Source organism: Paecilomyces variotii (genome assembly GCF_004022145.1).
Source record: "Paecilomyces variotii strain CBS 101075 chromosome Unknown C8Q69scaffold_1, whole genome shotgun sequence".
Lineage (NCBI taxonomy): Eukaryota > Fungi > Ascomycota > Eurotiomycetes > Eurotiales > Thermoascaceae > Paecilomyces > Paecilomyces variotii.
In genome coordinates, this window is record NW_021167140.1 from 98,268 (window position 1) to 117,478 (window position 19,211).

The 19,211-nt window shown below is 45.2% G+C and overlaps 4 protein-coding genes across 4 annotated transcripts; all 4 read left to right on the forward strand.

Annotated features, from left to right (window-relative positions):
* The first annotated feature begins 1,482 nt into the window (after positions 1 to 1,482).
* Positions 1,483 to 3,216, forward strand: C8Q69DRAFT_1254 (putative ras small monomeric GTPase). The gene is made up of 5 exons (XM_028625255.1): positions 1,483 to 1,727; positions 1,898 to 1,946; positions 2,025 to 2,041; positions 2,145 to 2,579; positions 2,696 to 3,216. The coding sequence occupies exons 1-5, from the start codon at positions 1,679 to 1,681 to the stop codon at positions 2,989 to 2,991; spliced, it is 846 nt and encodes a 281-aa protein (XP_028488491.1). The 5' UTR covers positions 1,483 to 1,678; the 3' UTR covers positions 2,992 to 3,216.
* Positions 3,217 to 8,363: 5,147 nt separating this feature from the next.
* Positions 8,364 to 9,434, forward strand: C8Q69DRAFT_395064 (putative C6 transcription factor; the record flags this gene model as incomplete). The annotated part of the gene is made up of 3 exons (XM_028627676.1): positions 8,364 to 8,474; positions 8,571 to 8,668; positions 8,732 to 9,434. The coding sequence occupies 3 exons, from the start codon at positions 8,364 to 8,366 to the stop codon at positions 9,432 to 9,434; spliced, it is 912 nt and encodes a 303-aa protein (XP_028488492.1).
* Positions 9,435 to 10,808: 1,374 nt separating this feature from the next.
* On the forward strand, positions 10,809 to 11,381 carry C8Q69DRAFT_448914 (hypothetical protein). Its single transcript, XM_028629327.1, has one exon. It carries the CDS (start codon positions 10,950 to 10,952, stop codon positions 11,121 to 11,123), a length of 174 nt encoding a protein of 57 aa, XP_028488493.1. The 5' UTR covers positions 10,809 to 10,949; the 3' UTR covers positions 11,124 to 11,381.
* Positions 11,382 to 12,870: 1,489 nt separating this feature from the next.
* C8Q69DRAFT_395323 (putative aldose 1-epimerase) lies at positions 12,871 to 13,947 on the forward strand (the record flags this gene model as incomplete). The annotated part of the gene is made up of 2 exons (XM_028627687.1): positions 12,871 to 13,379; positions 13,446 to 13,947. The coding sequence occupies 2 exons, from the start codon at positions 12,871 to 12,873 to the stop codon at positions 13,945 to 13,947; spliced, it is 1,011 nt and encodes a 336-aa protein (XP_028488494.1).
* Between the last annotated feature and the right edge of the window lie 5,264 nt (positions 13,948 to 19,211).

The window sequence follows — 19,211 nt, forward strand, 5'->3', positions numbered from 1 at the left end:
ACTCGTTATCTATTTTTCATGCTTTAATTTAATAATCGTGCCATGGCACCGCTGATAGCAGGTGTGACTATCGTCGCATCAGAGACTTGACAGCCGCAACCATCATAGGATGGTCCCTGCGCAGTTGACGTTGGCTTCGATCGATCTATGTACATACATATCTGGCATACAATCGTCTTCTGAGCGACGATTCCTAGAGCGCAGTTCCAGTTATTCGGATGGGTTTCAGTGTCTTGTTTTGTTGAACTCAATAGATAAATGCTATTTTACCCAGAAAACATGGAATAGATCGTTTGATGGTTATGTTAGTTTATTCAAATGATATTGAAGAGAGGAGTCAGTCAGTATTATAGATCCAGCATGGTGGAGAAAGAAGGTCAATATCTACCCAATAATAGAAAACCAATACATCACCATCGATTATAATGCCTACCACAACCTGAGCAATATATTACTCCGTACTCGAGAAGAGAATCGGCATTTTGACTAGGACATGCTTCTCGGGCTCTCTAGTGAGAATGTAATGTTATTCTGAGCGCATATAGACGGTATTTGATACCGCTTATCATGGTGGTCCTGCAATAGTCTTAGAGTACTATCTAGGGGCTACCTCGAGTCGTAACACTAGCCTGATTGTTTGAAGCCAGGGCGCTTGTTGTGGTTAGTTTATCAACGTAAACTAAACAAAATGATACAACTCCGAGTGCAATCAAATGTGAAGGTAATTTGGAAATTTGTGAATTGGGTTCGACTCCGATGTACCTGATAACTGTTCTCTATGTTGTAATTATTATTTTTATCATTATCATAGGTTGGAGGCGTATACTTGCAAAGTCCCTAGACTGAGATCGGTTAACTAGAATTTAAAGCCTGGCCAGACGCCCACAGTGGGTCTGGACTGGACTCTGTAGAAGTGGAGGGCTCCATAACAATCGTATCCTGAATGAGCGATAGAGAGATAAGGGCTAATAACATGGCGTTCGAAACGATATTTAAGGGTGTTGAAGCGCAAGATCAGATGGAACTAGGCCTGAAGAGCCTGAGAAGATGAGACGGACCGGCTGATGGCATCTTGACTATACTAGATCCCGAACATATAGCGCACGCAAGGGTTCAGAATCAAATGCAGAGAAGACGAAACATAGTAGATAACTAACTTAATAGTATGTACAATATTATTATTATTATTATTACCTGTGGGTGTGGGGAGTGACGCCTGAGGCCGGCAGCCGAAAGGGGATGCTCGATCGGCCGTCCCAAGTCCAACTGCGGCGCATAACTTCATCGCTCAGGGGCCCTTGATTCCTCGATCCTCGACAGTCGTTCACTTGCCTTATATGAACCTCACGCGCGCATCCTAACGAGAGGGCAGGGGAGGTTATTACTATTACCTGGCAATCTTTCTTTTCTTTCTTTTCCCCCCTGTCTTTTCTGTCCTTTCTTTTTCGCTGTCGCGACCCTTTGATATCCCGCTATCCTGCGTTTGCGTCGCCCGCGCCCAGGACGCCTCTTTTTCTAAGCTATTAATTATTCCCTCGATCTTCGTCTGATCTTGGGTCGTACCAATTCGTTTCTTATCCGAACGCGGGGCGCAACAAATAATTCGCGACGAGCGAAAGAACGACGCTATCTGATGGGGAAGGGTTGACGAAGACTGAAATATACTGTACATGTGACGATGGAGGCGGACAAGATTTCGATCACCATATGCGGGGATGGTGGATGCGGTAGGTCATATCGTCCAGGATTCCCTCGATATTGGAAGTGCGGAATGATGTCGATGTCGTCCGCAATAATAATATATCGACGGCGATCGGCAGCGAACAATGCGTTCAGTGCCATCCTTGGAAACAAAGACGAAACTCAACCAGAGAAACTTACTCTGGCGTTCTGGCAGGTAAATCCTCCATCACCCTGCGATTGGTACGCAGTCAATGGACACATGAGTATGCTTTGCCTTGATTTCCCTCAAACCGATGAAATGCGCCGTGGATGGTTGGTTGGCTGACTTTCTTGCGTGTTAGATATGATCCCACGATAGGTAAACCAACTCACCTTGCTATTCTCCTATTCCCAGTCCAGTCACGAAATTGGCATTTTCTTCATAGCAACCATGTTCTGATTGTGTCGTTTGCGATATACAGAAGATTCATATTCGGTCACGCGGACCGTTGACGGTCTTCCTTACTTCCTTGCCCTCACAGACACTGCCGGGCAAGAAGAATACCGCGGTCTCTGGGCGGCAACGAACTTGAAATCAGATGCTTTCCTCCTCGTATACGACATCACAAATGCGCAGAGCTTGGAGGCATTGGACTATTTCATGGATATGATCGATATCGAGGCGGAGCAACGGCTAGAAGACAATGAACGCTTGATGAGAGAGCTGGGACCTAGCGACGGAGACATCGTGGTCGGAATGGCTCCACCCGTTAAGATTATTGCTGGAAACAAATGCGACTTGAAGGACTCGAGAGTTGTATCAGCAAGAGACGGTCTAGAGTATGCGCGGAAGCATGGCTGCGGTTTTATGGAAACGAGCGCGCGAGAAATGGTTAATATTGAAGAGACATTTGCTTGTACGTATAACACTCTGCTCCCCACTGCGATTATTCTCGAGACTTGCTCTTTCCCCCGGGTGCGGGAGTAGAGCGTTACGGGAGTGTATTTCATGAGCTGACTGACGGTTCTACAGTGATAGTCCGACGTGTCATCGAAGCGCGCCGGTTACACAAGGAGCAGCAGCAACCACCGAAGCAAATCCAAAAGGAGCAACCTTCTGAGAAGATGGGTACTTCGACCTCACGGACGCCAGCCTTGACTGCGAAGGAAAAAGCAACCGGTGACGGTGGGCGCCGACGTAGGTTTCTACGAAGGACTGGCACGCTTACGAAACGAGTCAGCAAGAGATTCTCCTCTGGCGAAGACGAACGTAAGTCTGGGGGTCAACAGACACGAGAAAGCTGGTGGGAACGCTTAAGGTGTTGGTAACCCTAGCAGAAAGCCTAGAGTTTCCATCAATACTTACGATCATCTTTCTCTGCTATCCTCCCTCTGGACACAACTTCGTTTCTCTGTGAATTATTACCAGCCTCTTTATTTGGCTTATATGTCCTTTTTTTTTTATTCCTATTTGAAGATCCTTCGCCATTGCGAAAAGTTCCCCAAAGTCTGGCTACTTGTTTGATATCCCCATGTTCTGCTATTTCGCGTCTGCTCTGTTCTGTTCTTCTTCAGCGATGACACGCCGTTCGATACCGTACCTAGACCAGGATTTGGTTTCTTTTAGTGTGATATTCTGTTGATATGTCTGTCTATACATATATTTCTTGTATGTGTTCATTGTATATTTTTCTTGACAGACAGACCCCCACGCTGTTTCTGTTTACTTTGCTGCTGTTCTAAGAAAAAAGTCCCGCGATTGATTGGATGAAGAATCGTTAGAGAATAAGAAATAGTGCCATTGAGAAGTCAATAGCTGAGAAGTACATTTTTAGAAGTAGACTCGCAACCGTTAGCATATAGTAACATACGAAATCAAATAGAACATGCACTATAAACTCTGGAGTTTGAAGGAAGAAACAATAGTCAGATTAGATAAAACATAAATAGGTGTCTGACTCGATTAAGCGATATCTCAACACCTCTTTATTCCTTTATCCCGATTTGATCCTCTAATATCAACACAGTACAATCCTCTAGATACTTGATGACACATCATTGACTCGATCCAGACCTCACATTGCACTACAGTGACAGTCGGAGAAGTAGAAAGGAAAAGACATGCAACCAAGACTACGACGTCGAGCATCCTTTTGCCACAGCAAGTCAGGCCGTTTATTAACTAGACATAGTTAAAGTCAAGGAGGTAAGCTCGTTCTAAGAAAGCAAGCAAACGAATATGGCCTAGAGTAGATCCAGCTCACGAGCATGAGCCACGTTCTTTGGCTCCATCACTGCGTGCTAGTCCTACTCTCGTATCCCAAGATCGCAGCGGCAGAAGACAGTAAAGGAGAACTCGACGAAAATGGAACGAGAGCCTCCATAATTACTTTTTATGTGTCCTGTTATGTCGATTTATTCCGTGAGAGCTAATACTCTAACCTCATCTAGATTCCCGTCTTTCTCTCACTGATCAGCAACCTTCCCTAATCAGTTTGGTGACACAGCCTCCTCTCAGTAATATACTGACTATGAGCCCTGATCCTTCTTCAATACTATGCAACACACAGGCACCAATACCACGAACACGAAGCCCAGCAGACTACTCGCCGGGCCAATTCCTAGGGATGAGAACAAGACGAGCTCAACGGGTTGTGATACGCAAAAGCTGATTTCGATGCTCCGTCACGGCGATATAGTTATATCATAACAATACTATACTATACTATACTATACTACATACCTCTATTATCAGATCCTGTTGATGTAATCCCACATATCAATCGAAGTAGTGAGACAAGTTACATATTCACCAATAACATTTGCAATAGAATGATTCATAATCAGGCTAGATAGACTATGTAACTAATCCTGAAAGTCTCGATACTGTTTCCCTTTCAGCAAATAGTATTTCACTCTTTCTACAGTAGGTAGGTAACTTGACGTGAATGTCTATGATTGACGTGGGCTTGCGTATTTGATAACTAACTTGTTACCTTAGTCAGTTCGTTACCCGCCATCCAGAAGAGTAGTCAGCAATGCAGTGACTGGGGTTCGTTGGTGAGGTAAGCGAGAATGCGAGAGAGAGAAAGAGAGAGAATGAGAGATTAGCTAGATGGAGCATGTCAAGGTGGGGGGGAGGGGAAACTTCTCCGTGGTGCTTTGTCTCGGCGCTTGGATGGGGAATGTTGGTGTCAGTTAGACATGACTATCAATGGTTCTAGAATTATCACACGATTTTCTTTCTGCTTCAGTTGCTATCAGTGTGGTAGAGGGAGGGAAGAAAATAATAGTGTAGGAGGAACAGTCCTTATCTATCTAAATTCGTAGATTACTCGGGATAGGTGAGTAATCTGGATCAAAGAAAGAAGGGCAGGATAGACATGGTCATGGATTTGATGTACATACTCATCGCAGAGTTACCTGACCTGATTCTGGCCCTATTCCTAGAACCTATGTGGGTGTTCTAGAAGACAGCATCTTCAATGATGATCACTGACTATGGTGTGCCCGTCGGGTGTTTTCCTTGAAGAGTCGTTATCCATCCACTCACGAAAACGGAAGTGAGGTCATCACTGCTTCTTTCCGTAGACACATGTATCAATCGCTCCACACGATTGAAGAGTAGATGTCTCCTTTTGAAAACGCGTTTTGATCAATACATTACGCCTGTTTCTGTAAGAAAAACCCCAGTTGAATTCGCATGGAGTCATGAATAATGATGTCGTAGTAAAAAGACAGTGGAGCAAAAAACTGTCATGACGCGCTTACAATGAACGGGATCGACGCACCGCCGGCGCTACCAACTGACATGCCCTAAGTTCTAGTTAACTACGGTATGGATACTACCAATTTATGAACTACGTTATCATTCTTAATCTTACCATACTCTTAGAAGATCTGAGTTGATACTCCGTCAAAGAGAGGTAACTACCAACTAACTAACTAACTACTCAACCTATGATTATTGAAAAAAAAAAGTTCTTTCGATTCGATTAGTTCCCAGAAATAGACCTTTTGTTATTCTTGCTTTTCGGGGCCGAAATCTCCGAGATTCTTTTCTTTTCCTTTTTCCCTCTCGGACAAATCGGACAGTTTTGTAATCACGGCACGGTTGAAAACATTGACGACATGTTCTTCTCAGGGCCGGGGGCGAGCTCCAACGAACGGATTGATCAGTTTTGTTTTCTACTTACAGGGGACCAACGCAGAGGCTGTGACGCTATCGCGACATATCGAGTCGAGTAGTAATTTCTAGAGGATAGAATAGCGTTACTGTTAGTTAGTCCCTGGTGTGATGTGTACGTGCATCGTCATTATCGCTACTACTACTACTACTACCACTACTACTAGTTATGTCCTCGATATCGAAACATTAACCGAAAGGGGAGGCGAAAAAATATATAAAAATAAAATGAAAATGAAATCAACGAATCGATGAATCGATGAATCAATCAATCGATGATGAAGTGATTGAAGGGGACTGGCTGGGCGGCTATATTGTATTGTATTATTGTGATTCCGCATCCGCATCCGTTCGTGTTGCATCTATCTATCTGCCAACAGCAGTAGTAATCGCTTCGAAAGACTACATCTCCAAAACAAGGAACGGCCGTTTCTGGACATGGCAAAGATCTAGACCCCCTCCCAACTTCTGGGGGTGGATTGCGAACGCGCTTGTCGCGACATGACCGTGGTTCTTTTAACTGGTTCGCTAGAGGAAATGGGAGAGGAGTTTGGTCAGGGTGGCGCAACGATGAAGTCAAAACCACGATTTCTAGACGCGAAAGATCATCAACTCTGATAGTAGTACAACTCTCCGCGCGGGTTGTGTGCGCAAATTAGATCCGAGAGGAGCAGTATCCCGCATGGTAGCTAGATAACTTAAGAAAACAAAAGAAACAGAAAATAGAAAAAAGGGGATGGGCTAGACTGGGTAAGGGTCCTAGGGATAAGATAGATAAGTTAGGTTAGTAACTTAGGGGGGTGACATGAGTATGGTATGACCACGTCATGGAGAGAGAGAGAGCCCCTGGCAAGGAAGATCAGTCGAGACAAGATCATTGGATGCAGAGATTCTTCGAGACTGTTGAGTGAGCTGTTTGTTGCTTCTGATTAATCATGAACGAGGGAAGAAACAGAAAGCAGCCGAACATTGTTTTTCTTTTTTTTTCTCTTTCTTCTAGCATTCTGAGTCAGCTGTGGTGGCATCGCATCCGAACACGACGATAGGCCAGCACGGGCTGCCGTACCGAATAGCTGGACTGGGAACATTTTGGGTCGGCAGCCTTGCCGAGCGAGTTATGTGCACAATATGCACAGTCCCCGGGTTGTGCAGTGGTATTATTCTGTATTATGTTGTATTATGTTGTATTATTTGTATTATTGATGACGGGTTGTCATGTACTCCGTCCGTATGTTACATGACCGTGACCGGATGCGTTAGTCAGTTAGTCAGTCAGTTACAACAACGGCAGGCAAAGACCGCTCGGGCGGTAAGTTGTAGATACAGTATGTATACATAACTTGAGTGTATCGATGGAAAAGGCGGCATGAAGTTATTATTCATTATCGAAGTATCTACACTACAGTACACATCATGACTTATTGGCTGGAAGAGAATTGCTGTGATGATTCGAATCATCACCGGTTCATCAAAAAGAAGCATCCAAATCCCCCTATAGCTGCTAACTAACTAACTAATTAGTTAGCTATCGATCAATAATGACTTCAGAGGGAAACCCTGCAACAGCTTTACGAGCAATCATCCCGTGGAAAGCGGCCTGTCAACCCCTGGCCGAGTCGATGCTGGCATGAAGTGAAGTCAATTATTCAAGTCAATCAACTCAGTCAAGTCAAGTCAATTAAGTCAACTCAAGTCAAGTCGTCAAGACGACCGGAATCAGATAACTATCTAGTTACTTAAGGTACTCTATCCGATTATTAACTAATAATACCGAGTCCAGATGATCGACGGTCTGTCACGTACGGTCAGCCACTCCGGCGTTACGCTCGGCCTTTGTAGCTCCGTCGCTTCGCCGAAAAAGACGCATCTTCTTCCGTGAGCCGTTCCAGCGAGTTAGTGTAGGATCTAGCGCCGCCCATGCCTGGATCGAGCAGGAGTAAGGAAAGTTACTCGTATTACTTACTTGGGACTTGTCGGTGCCGGAAGCATTATTATTGATTCCAAGGTCCCACAGTCCACTGCCATGTCCCTGTGATCAGGAAAGCGATCGGGCTGCTTACCTGTGCTTGCTCTGATGTGTGGCTGTCGTCAACGACAAGCCATTTAGTACTAAAGCAACCATCCTCCCTCCAGTTCCACATACCCAAGGGAACCAGAATTCGCATCTTCTGAACCGTTCTCCTGTTTTATTTTTTTGCCTTTCCGACTAGCACATACATACGTTTGCAGTCGGTTGCAGATCCCTATCCTGATCCATCCCTATCTATACCTACTACTACTACTCTATATCCATCATTACCATACTTCTCCTCGCCGGCTGATGCCATCGATCCTATATCATTGAACCAACCCGTCAGATCAGATCAGATCAGATCCTTGAAAGAAAAAGGGTTCTCTTGTTTGCGACTGTTCATTCCTCCATATTAGAATATCAACCAGACGTGAACCGTACTCGGTTCCGACTTAATCTTCCTAACAAAACAACCCACATCATACATACATCCATACATATACAATGACCGCCCGACAGTCCACACCACCGTCCGATAACAACTCCCATTCTGACGGCAACGTCCGAAAGAGGGTGTGTAAGGCGTGTGATCGATGTCGACTGAAGAAGTCAAAGGTATGGATTATGTGATTTTCATTTTTTATTCTATATTTTTAATAACCGCTGCCAATAAAATTCTGGATTTGTAAGACAATGCGCTGACAATCGCAGTGTGATGGCGCCAACCCATGCGGCCGGTGTCGCGCAGACAATGCCATCTGTGTCTTTGGTGAGCGCAAGAAGGCTCACGACAAGGTGTATCCGAAGGGGTGCGTTTCACTCGAACATTCCGGAAAAGAGAACCTCGTGTACTGATATATATCTCAAAACAGATACGTCGAGATGCTTGAGCAGCAACAGGCCTGGCTCGTATACGGTCTACAAGAACTCTACCGACGAACGCACGATGGAGAAGGCTGGCCCGGGGAGCCGTTGAAGGTCGAGGCCAACGGCCACCCGCTGACACACGATATGCTTACTGCCTTGGGCGCCCTGGATCAGACGAAAGGAGAACATTTCGAAGAGAACACGGAAGCCCTGCAGCAGGAGCTATGGCAACAGAACGCTGGCCACATGCAGCGCCAGGAGTCGTCCGATGGCAGCTCAGACACCGCGCACTCGCCCGTCACCCAGTCGCGATTCCCAGAGAACACCTTCGCGCGACACCAGCTGCCGCCCACACCTCCGAACTACAGCCCTGCGTCACGATCGCAACCGTTGTCTGCCAAGGCAGAGCCGGCGCCCCAGAACAATACAGCCTTTTCCACCCCTCTATCGATGCAGGGAGTCGTCAACCCGATCGCTCTCCAGGGTTCGCAACAATGGCCCCAGAACGGCTTTGGCCCGTTCGACGAGATGGATTTCATGGGATCGACCGACTACAGCAGTCTGCCGTTTGACGACCCGCAGGTGTCGTCGCCCATGTTCAACCGCCAGATGCCCCTCAGCTGCATGCCATCGACATCATTTATGGACACGAACGACGACTTCAACCAATTCCTGAATCCGAACCCGACGGAGATCACCTCGATCTAGACCCGTTTTATGACGCCCTCTTGCCGGACTTTCATTCATTTAGCGCGCGCTCCTACGACGTCATGGCATGTATAATTAGCTATACATGTATTCGAGATTACTCTGACCTCGCTCGATGCGAGTCTAGTCTGTTCTAATACTGCGGGTTCGGGAAGGCCTCTTTTATTACTACTTCTCTTGTACAGTTTTTTCCTCTTGGGCTTTTGGTTAGGTTAGGTCACCGTCCATTCGTTCTATGTTACGGCCATCGACCCGGGGTGAATTTACGAATGGATCTATGGGTGTTTTCAGGCGTTCTGGAAAAGAAAGGCCGCGGCCTGACACTCGGACTCGGGACGGGGCTTCTTTTTTTGTGGAATTATTCGGTTTAGGGCATGCCACTGTGATGGGAGTTATCTATTCATTATTATCATTCATGCTATTAGGGCCTGGGCTTTAATACTTTGCATCCATGCAACATATTATTATCATCATCATTTATCACTGTTATCATTTACATTCATGTACGACGGTATCTTCTGCACTTCATTGCGATCGAAAAAAAACTATGTGACCTTTTCTGTTTAAACTTTTAGATAGACAGGCACTGCATTCTCATCGACGCATGGATGACTCAAGAGAAACCAATCAATCGTATTAATTAATTTAACTAACTATTCCACATCACATACATACCATAACCCTTAGACCTTGCGTCCAGCCTTAAAAAATTAATCAGTTTTGCTAACTACTTCACCATGACAATATGTAGTGAGAGAGAGCCAAGCTTTTCTGCTACGAGCCGATCACTGAGAGAGACCCGCAGAAAAAGCTATCCTGGAGGGTGAGCTCAGCTCGTTTCTATTATTTCCCTTTAACATTCCCTACAGTAAAGATGGAGAAAGTGAATTTTTCCACTGTGACATGTCAATCCTGATCCCTGTTTCTTTCTAGAGAATGAGAAAAGAACAATAGCAATAAATGAGTGAATGGATGATGTAATTGACCTTTCTCAGCCGATAAAGTTTCGCAACCGAGAAAGCAAGCAAGTCAGCGAGAAAATGTACTACAGTACTTACTTAACTCATTCCAGGACTTAAGAACCGAGAAGCGTTTAAATTATCCATTATTATTTCTTCTTTATTATTATTCATATCAAAGTCCAGCACAGCCCAGCTCAGCTTTACTTACTTACTTACTCCGTACTCTGCGTAGAGTACCTAGAATAACTAATAGAAGAAGAAAAAAAAAGCCCGCCCAAAAACAGGATCCACCCCCGAGCTGCGGTTGCGGGTCAACGCCGATGCCGACCCAAAGGTTATACTCGAGTTAGTTAGTTTAACTGTAGTTAACTAATCATACTGTCATAGTCAGAATAACTAGAGTCGAAACTTAGGTTATTTAGGTAATCAACCTATTTTTCTCTCTTTTTCTTTTTGCGCGCTTTTTTTATCCGAGTCCGAGTCCCGAGTCCCGATGTGCCGATCGTCCGTCCACAACTAACTAACTTGTACTATTATCTAGAACTTGGCATAGATGGCCATGAATGATTTTAACTGGTTCCCTTTTATTTTTTTTTTTGGCTGGCTGTGGGCGGTCTACTTTATTCTGAGTAATTCCACTACTAGGGAGGGTCTGCTTTTGTTCGAAATACTCCCTATTCCCTCCCCCCTCCCCCTTCCTTTAGTGGTCCACCTTTTCTCCTCATGAGGGGGAGGAAAGATAAGATGAGATGAGATGAAATGTTAGTTTTTGTTGTCTGTGTAATTTATTAACGACTGAGAAGATGTGCATATAGTTAACTTAGTAGTTGTTACTAGTACTACTAAATGTGCCACTACCGACTAAGGATATTATTCAAGAAAATGTGCGTTAGCGCATGCTTTGAGAGCATACTGTAGTTATTACAATACTAGCTATTATTATTTAGTTAACTACTATGCTTATCATTACCACATAATAATAATGCATAATACATAAAAGTCGCACAGTCCCATCTACTCTATCTAGTAATTATAGTATAGCGAAGCGAAGCAAAAGCTATATATCTACATGTAACTAAATTATAATAATGTATTATTATAGCCCCGAGACCAAAATCGACATTAAATCCTAGTCTCGATTTTTCTCCGACAAGACTCGAAGTAGGGCATGACCTACATATACTTAGTAGACTAGTCACTACAACGTTGCAAGGTTCATGACATGGCACGAGTGCATATTAATTACCGCAGAATCGTCGAAAAGCTTACTTACTTAGACTAGATATCTAACTAGGTAGGCTGAGAAGGACGCGGGATAGTAGTATATAGTGCGGTAGTTAGTTAGTTACATAGTTAGTTACTTACTCGATGCATTAAGATGCTATTCAAAAATGAATAACGATATCTGAGATCTCAGTAGAGATGGATCATGGATCGCTTTCATAATATGGAATAATTCCAACGACTTCAAAAAAAGGGACCCTCTCCCAGTTCAAAGAAAACTGCTAAGAGGAAGATTGTTGTTTCGTCCGTAAAAGGCAGAATGGGCCGGCGGCAGAAATCAGCTGCCGCCTTTCGCTGCTAGTAAATAGTATCTACTATCTAGAGTAATGAATAGCGGTGGTAGGAGATCTTCTCCGCACAGGGGGATCTCTTTCGATCATCTCTATGCAGGAATCTGAACTTAGTACTGCTACAATACAACGCGTTTGAGGATCTTCTTCTTCTCTCGCGCTAGTTCTACCTTTGTTTTTAATAACATATGTCCGTGATAATAATACCCCGCGTCCACGATCCGAGATCAGCCCATCATTCTCAGCCTTTTACCCTGGCTGGAAGGATATAGGATAAGAGGGGATGGTTCCATGATCTCCAAAAGACCCATGCGACATCGATTATCATTAAAATCATATGGTTGTCATACGATATCCCTCAAGGCTCAAGGGGATCATAAGGTTGATTGCTAACTAGTAGGACTTTTTTGCCTGCGTCGCGTGTTTTGCTCATTTTAGGGGATTGTAGAGGTCAGGTTCTAAGTTTTTGTTGTTCTAAATTTCTGTGCCTACTATTATTATTTCCTTATTGAGTGACATGTCCTGGATAGCCATCATGAAGCTGCACAACATTGTTGTGTTGTATCGATCCCCGTTTCTGCCTTCAGAATCAGGTGTCAACGCGTCGCGGGGAAGTTCTAGTTTAGCCTAATCAGAAGCCAGGGACAATGGCAGGCAAAGACCCCGCGGTTGATATGGACAGCTTTCTACAAGCTTCATCATTTTAACCGAGTATAGTGCCACGGTGAACAGCTTCACGGCTGCAATAGCTCCTCAGGAACCAGTTCCCCCTCTATAATTTCACCCTCATCCCCAGGTTTGCCCCTCGAGATAACAAACTGACGTGCTGCGTTGCGGGGTTATTCACTTACGACGTCATCTCACAATTATCTCCCCTAAAGCTTCAACATCTTCTTGACAATGTCTGACCCTCAAGAATCTGCATTCACTTTCCTCCCCCTCGGAGGTATCATCCAGGAATTCCGCGTGGCCGGCCACAACATCGTCCAAGGCTTCCCCACGCAGCAACAGTACGTCGAGGTCAAAAATCCGTACTTTGGCGCGACCATCGGCCGTACGTGCAACAGGACGAAAGACGGGCTCCTCAAGGACCTGAACGGGAAGACGTACAGTCTCGCGAAGAACAATGGACCGAATTCGTTGCACGGCGGTGAGGTTGGATGGGACAAGAAGATCTTCGAAGGCCCCCAGGCTGTGAACCACAATGGCAAGGAGGCACTGCTCTTCAAGTACCTCAGCAAGGATGGCGAGGAGGGATACCCTGGCACGGTGGAATTGAGGGTGTGGTATATGGCCAGCAAGGAGGACGTCGATACGCCGACCCCGAAGACCGTTCTCGTGGTCGAGTATGAGGTCGAGTTTGTCGGTGACGAATGCGAGGAGACTGCTGTCAGCGTTACCAACCACAGGTCTGTATATCCTTTAGCAGAAGGATTGTCGGTTGTAAACGAGAGATCGCTGACATGGAAGCATAGTTACTTCAACATCTCAGGTGGCCCAACCATTGCTGGCACCCGGGCCCAGTTGTTCACGGACAAGTATCTCCCAGTCGACTCCACCCTTATCCCCACGGGGAAGATCGAGAAGTACGATGCTGTCAATGTCACGGAGCCCTTCGATCTGCAGGCAACGGAGCCAGCCATTGACAACTGTTTCGTGATGGACACTGATCCATCCAATGTTCCCCTCGACACCCGCGGACGTCCGCTGAGACGTCTAGCCCAGTTCAGCCACCCGGCTACGGGACTGCGCCTTGAGGTAGAGAGCACGGAGCCCGCGTTCCAGTTCTACACTGGCAGCGGTGTCGATGTCGCCGCGTCCGAGGGAGTTCCCGCCCGCGGTCCGGGGGCGGGATTCTGCGTCGAGCCTAGCCGCTTCATTGACGCGGTCAACCGCCCAGAGTGGAAGCCAATGGTGGCTCTCAAGAAGGGACAGATCTGGGGAGCTAAGAACTTGTACCGGGCCTGGAAGCAGTAATTCAATTCAATTCAATTCAGTATGATTATTACAGAGACCTAATGGTTCCGCGGCTACGGAATGCGGCTACAAGCTCAAAACAACTTTCCCATTCCGGGCACGCGGTTAACTAAGGTAAATGGGCGGTCCGTCTTGGCGGTTGCGCAGTTCCGCTGAATCAGCGTTTAATGAATCTCAACTGGATATGGATAAGTTGACTTAATCAATTCTCTTCTTTTCTTAGTTGACTCTACTCCATCTCTGCCAGTCAATCCCGCGTGTCTGGGCATGTATCTAGGCAGATGAAAATGAAATCAGAATTTCTTTTCCACGCAGCCACAAAAGCGATCTCACATAGTATTCCATCTCGGCAATAATGCAGATCTAAAATTCTTATCGCCGCAGATACAGTAGTTACCAAGTTTTATCTCCGCCCGTATACCCGTATACCCGCATATCCGCAAACTGAATTATTGACGCCGGCTTGAAAAAGAAAAAAAAAAAAGGCGCCGTCTTAACCAGATAGTCAGTTAAGTTAAACGATAGCCAGGAAGAAAAAAAAAATACAATCCTTACAGATGTATTTTAATGCATATCCCCAACAAATCCCGTCGCGCAGACACACGAACGGGTTCCCGCTATCAGATAGATTCTTTTCTTTTTCGCCTCACGCGTCTGTCTCCACTTTGTATGTCCTAAAAACCGACGACGGCCTGCTCTAGATCCCAACCAGAGTAGAATAGAGTAAGCAGACTCCAGCGAGGCGACGTGCAGATTGGTAATGCGTATTTATTCTCTAGTCTACCAACGTATGTACCAGCGTATGTAATAATGTATGGACTTATCCAGGGTCCACGAGCGCGCCTACTTAACTAGTTATCTATCTGGTATTAATAATAATAACAATTCTAGGGTCTGGTTACGTAGTTAGTTAACTAATTCGATATAATTCTTCAATAATACCGGTAAGTGTTTCGATACGATCCGGAGAAAGTAGAGCATCTTAACGTTAGGTAGACCACCGTACAGTCTAGATACTAAAGCTGGGCAGCAGCATCACGAGACATGTAGTACTTTTTCTTCCGCGGGTAATATCAATAATAATAATAATTAATAGTGCGAGAAGGTTTACTCTAAATAGGCACTTTGCATTTCTCCCACAGTTTAGACCTTAGCTAATAGCTGAGTGCATGGATATTCGAAATGATAGTAAGGAGAAGCTTACTGTTTATGTTCTTTCTTTTTTCTCTTTGAGCTTTGCTCCGTCTTATGTCAGAAAAGAAATTTATTCTGATCTCTTATAGGAGGTTGTAAACTAATATGAAGTACTTACTGTATAATTAGTTATATAATCTAATTAAAAAAATCCTAATCTATCTCTTAATCCTTTACATATATACTAACTGCTAGTTATCTCATTTATTCCATATATTATCAACTAATCCTCTTCCAACAAGTGATAATTATCAATTTCTGTCAGTGAATAATCTATGTACTGTTGTCTTCTATCCATTCTAATAAACTCGGCTGCCTGCTCGAGCCTCGGACACCGGAGCTGTTACGAAGCGGTATCCGACGCTTGGACATTTTGCTCTGTCGGAAGACGGAACATGCAACTCCCCTGTCTTGGCGAGATTCTTGGTTTTCTTAGCTGAATTATGGTAATTATTATTATTATTCGTTCCCCTTTCGTATTGCTTAAATAATGAAGGGGGGCTAGGCTAAGCTGAGCTGGGGTAAGTAGTTTAGATGGCGTTGGAACACTATATTTGATTATAGAGGATATATTGTGATAGTAGTTAAGTAACTAGATACTGTATATCAGTTTTCAGTATAGAGATGAATTATTGCTTTAATCTAGTAGTAGTAGATTTAACAGAGTAGAGTTCTAATTGAAGATTTAATACCCGCTCATTACTGATAATGGATACTTTGTCTGTTACACCGCTGATGCATATGGTACAGATATGATAGTTTCATTCATTCAACACAGACCGCATTTTCAACGTCAAAGCTCAACTAAAACCCAGCGCAGAATCCCGCGATTAATCTAACGATTATACTATAGGACCAACAACTTATTCAATATGTATTTATTTTCCTATTCTATTCGACAATAATAACAGTCCATAATCACCACTGATTCCTGAATGATCGAGTGATCCTTGTACTGTACGGTCCGTCCGTTCTAGCCGTCGGACCCGCAGAAGTGTCAGAGTAACCGTCGCCTGAACCGGCAAAAACGGTCCGAAAGGAGTCGGTCGGTGTTAGATGAATGTCCGACGGCGACTTTTCTAGCATTTACTTACCTACTACTACTCCAGACATGCTGTTGTTGTTCGCTATTATTATTATTATTATTATTATTATTGGTATGTAATAATGAATAACAATATTTCCTGCGTGAAAAAAAAAAAGGCGGGATCGTACCAGCGGTCTGGAGTCTGGACAAGGGAGTCAGCCTATGTAAATCCACACAATCAATCGTCTGACTATAATATTTTCCCACTAGGGCGTTTTGCTACCTGGTTGTTGTTTCCCCGCACTTCCTATTTTTCTTTGTTTTTTTTTGTCTTTCTCTGTTGGGATAGAGCTCAGCCGAGGCTGGCTTACCTACTCTACTCCGTATACCGACATGAATAGCATAATACCTCCGATCCCTGTCGAGAATCCTGCACCCCGCTTTTTATTTTCTCTCTATCTTATTTCTTCCAGGATGGCATTTTTACCGCTGTGCAGGGTCTCTTGAGACACAAGAATTAATGAAAGGAATGTGCCGTTTCCGCTTGCCTTTAGCTTGAAGCATAGATAGACGCTTATTTTCTGAACTCACATTTCTAGTGTTTGCCAGGGGCGGCATAAGTATTATTAGTTAATACGGAGTACTGTAGTGCGGACATAATTATCATTAATATTACTGCGGGAACCGGATCTACATATAATCAAGCTAGCGTCGTATTCATGACTATTGGTGTGTGTACTGTAATTTTTGTGCAAAGGCTGAAAGCCACGAGCGGACAGTGTAGAGTACTTACTGTAGAGATCATGATCCGGTAGTTACTTGATCTTAAAATTGCTTGTTGTCCAGATGTTCGAATGAGAGCCGAGTCAGCCTTCATCAATCGTGTTTTTCCATCTTCCTCGTCTCTATCTCTCAGCTTCGTGCCAAGATGTCAAATGCGGATAAGGACTCCACGCCCAGTTAGGTGATTGTACTCCCGGATACGAGCAACTAGCGGAAAGACGTTGGGATCAACGATCATAAGTTGAGACCACAGCAATGGAGGGAACATGTCCACGTTTACGCAGCTCCATATGGGATAAGCTGACCAACCTCGACAAACGTTCTTTTCCTATGGTAGTACTGTCAGCCACTGACACTGAGATTGGACATCAAATGGAAGGGAGCCACGAAGGTGCAAGGCTCAGCAACCGTAAGACCAATCCTACAAATCAGTACGGCCAAGATGAATAACGGAGATGGCCGACCCAAAAGAACGGAATCCCAAAGCCAACCCGATGCGAGATCAGATCCCATTATTATTCAATCGGTCTCTGAGTCGACCAGCTCACCAAGATCCAAGGCCGCCGTGACCGTATCTCGGCGACTTTTGAGGCTTGGGGGCTTTGATGGCCACATAGTCTAATCATCATCATCAGCCATCATTCAGTCTTCGACTAGACTCGACCAAGCCCGTTCCCGTAATGTATGTACTGCGTACAGTACGATGCTGCTAAAGCGGCAAAGTGACGCTGCGTATGGTATTTACGGTAAATACCCTAGAGTACATACATACCGGTCTCCAGTATCGTACATACAGTACGGACGTGTATTACTGCCCCTGCTAGCCCTGCGTCTTCTCTCCTCACCGTTATGCTTAGGTCATGTTGGAGAAAGCAGTCTTCACTCCTTACATAAGACCGAAAGACGAACTGCGAGTTTCTAGAATCGAGGATCGTCGGCCGAAGCTACTAGGCGGAGTCATGTGGATATGACGAACACGCGCCGTTGGCCTTCACTCGCGTCCTTCTTGACGCAAAGATGCCCGTCGCTCCTTGTCAAAACAGGTTTCAAGTTCTGTTTGCGATATCTCTCCGCACGTGTGGACGAGGCTGGCACTTATCTGGCGGTGCAGGGAGGCTGGTCAACTCTCGTGGCGCGATGATAAGGCTGGATTCTATCTGCCAGGGCAGCCTGCCGTTCAGATGGCGACCCGATAATGGCTGTATTCATCAGTCTGACTACATTATTATTAGAACTGCATTCACGAGTTGGCCTTCAGGGCTATTTTGCAGAACATGGAGATTCCTCGGTGCAGCAAAGCTATGTCCACCGTGATGTTGTAGATCATAGATTCTCGTCGTCAGCCCATGGCCCCTGCTTGGAACCACGATCTGTAGACCACTCGAGCTAGTACGGCTGTGGAGCGTAGCTGAAGGACTCGGGCCTGAAGATTCCATATTGCTCCTAAGACTGCCGTGTATAGCGATCACCAACGTTGTTATTGAACATTCACCGTACGGAAAGGTCCAATGATGGAGAGTCTCTTCCGCGCTGGCGCCAAGTGTGCCGAGCACCGCAGTCACTTGGGCCCTGAATTATTGAGTCTTCAATAATAATAAGTTACTCATTCCGCCATGCTTGGCGCTCAGGACCAGATCTATCGACTTTGCATCTCGGAGAGGACTCGGGGTTTTGTCGGTGGAGATGTTCTTCTCAAACATCAGCCATTTAAGCTTTTTCTTCGACGCTCTGTGCCTGTTCCAGCTGCTTCTAGCCTCAGGAGTAATAGTTTCTCCCCGGTTTAACTGCGTAGTTTGGAATCTTTGGATGGATCGTGAATTATGATCATCAGACTCCCTGTCATGCAAGCCGGGCATGGCGCTCGCGCAAGTCGTGCAGCCTTCGCAACCTTTTTCTGATCAATATTCCGAGCTGATGCCTGCGAGCGTTCCTGTGTATCGTGTATCTAGGCGTGTCAGCTAACTCAACTCGGGAGTTCACATTAATATTTCACATCCACACCGGTAGTTGGACCCGCGTGATCTGCTTTGGCTGTCGTTATTCGATGCGGGGATGAAACTATGGTATGTCGCATCATTGACTCAAGCCTTAACGGGAGGGGCACGGTTGTGGCCCGTGTGGTATACCATGTTGGGTTATAGTATTTAATTAGCAGCCAGAGTGTGATGAAGATGATTGTTGGGAGAGAGAGTTGAACTGGTTTGTTTGTAGCTTCGGATAAAATAATGGCGGTGTCTCTTGGCCGGAAAGCCGAACGACT

Coding starts and splice junctions, on each gene's coding strand:
- C8Q69DRAFT_1254 (XM_028625255.1), top strand. CDS start 1,679: ATGGAGGCGGACAAGATTTCGATCACCATATGCGGGGATGGTGGATGC. Junction 1,728..1,897: donor ATGCGGGGATGGTGGATGCG/GTAGGTCATATC, acceptor GCGTTCTGGCAG/GTAAATCCTCCATCACCCTG. Junction 2,580..2,695: donor TATTGAAGAGACATTTGCTT/GTACGTATAACA, acceptor ACGGTTCTACAG/TGATAGTCCGACGTGTCATC.
- C8Q69DRAFT_448914 (XM_028629327.1), top strand. CDS start 10,950: ATGGCCATGAATGATTTTAACTGGTTCCCTTTTATTTTTTTTTTTGGC.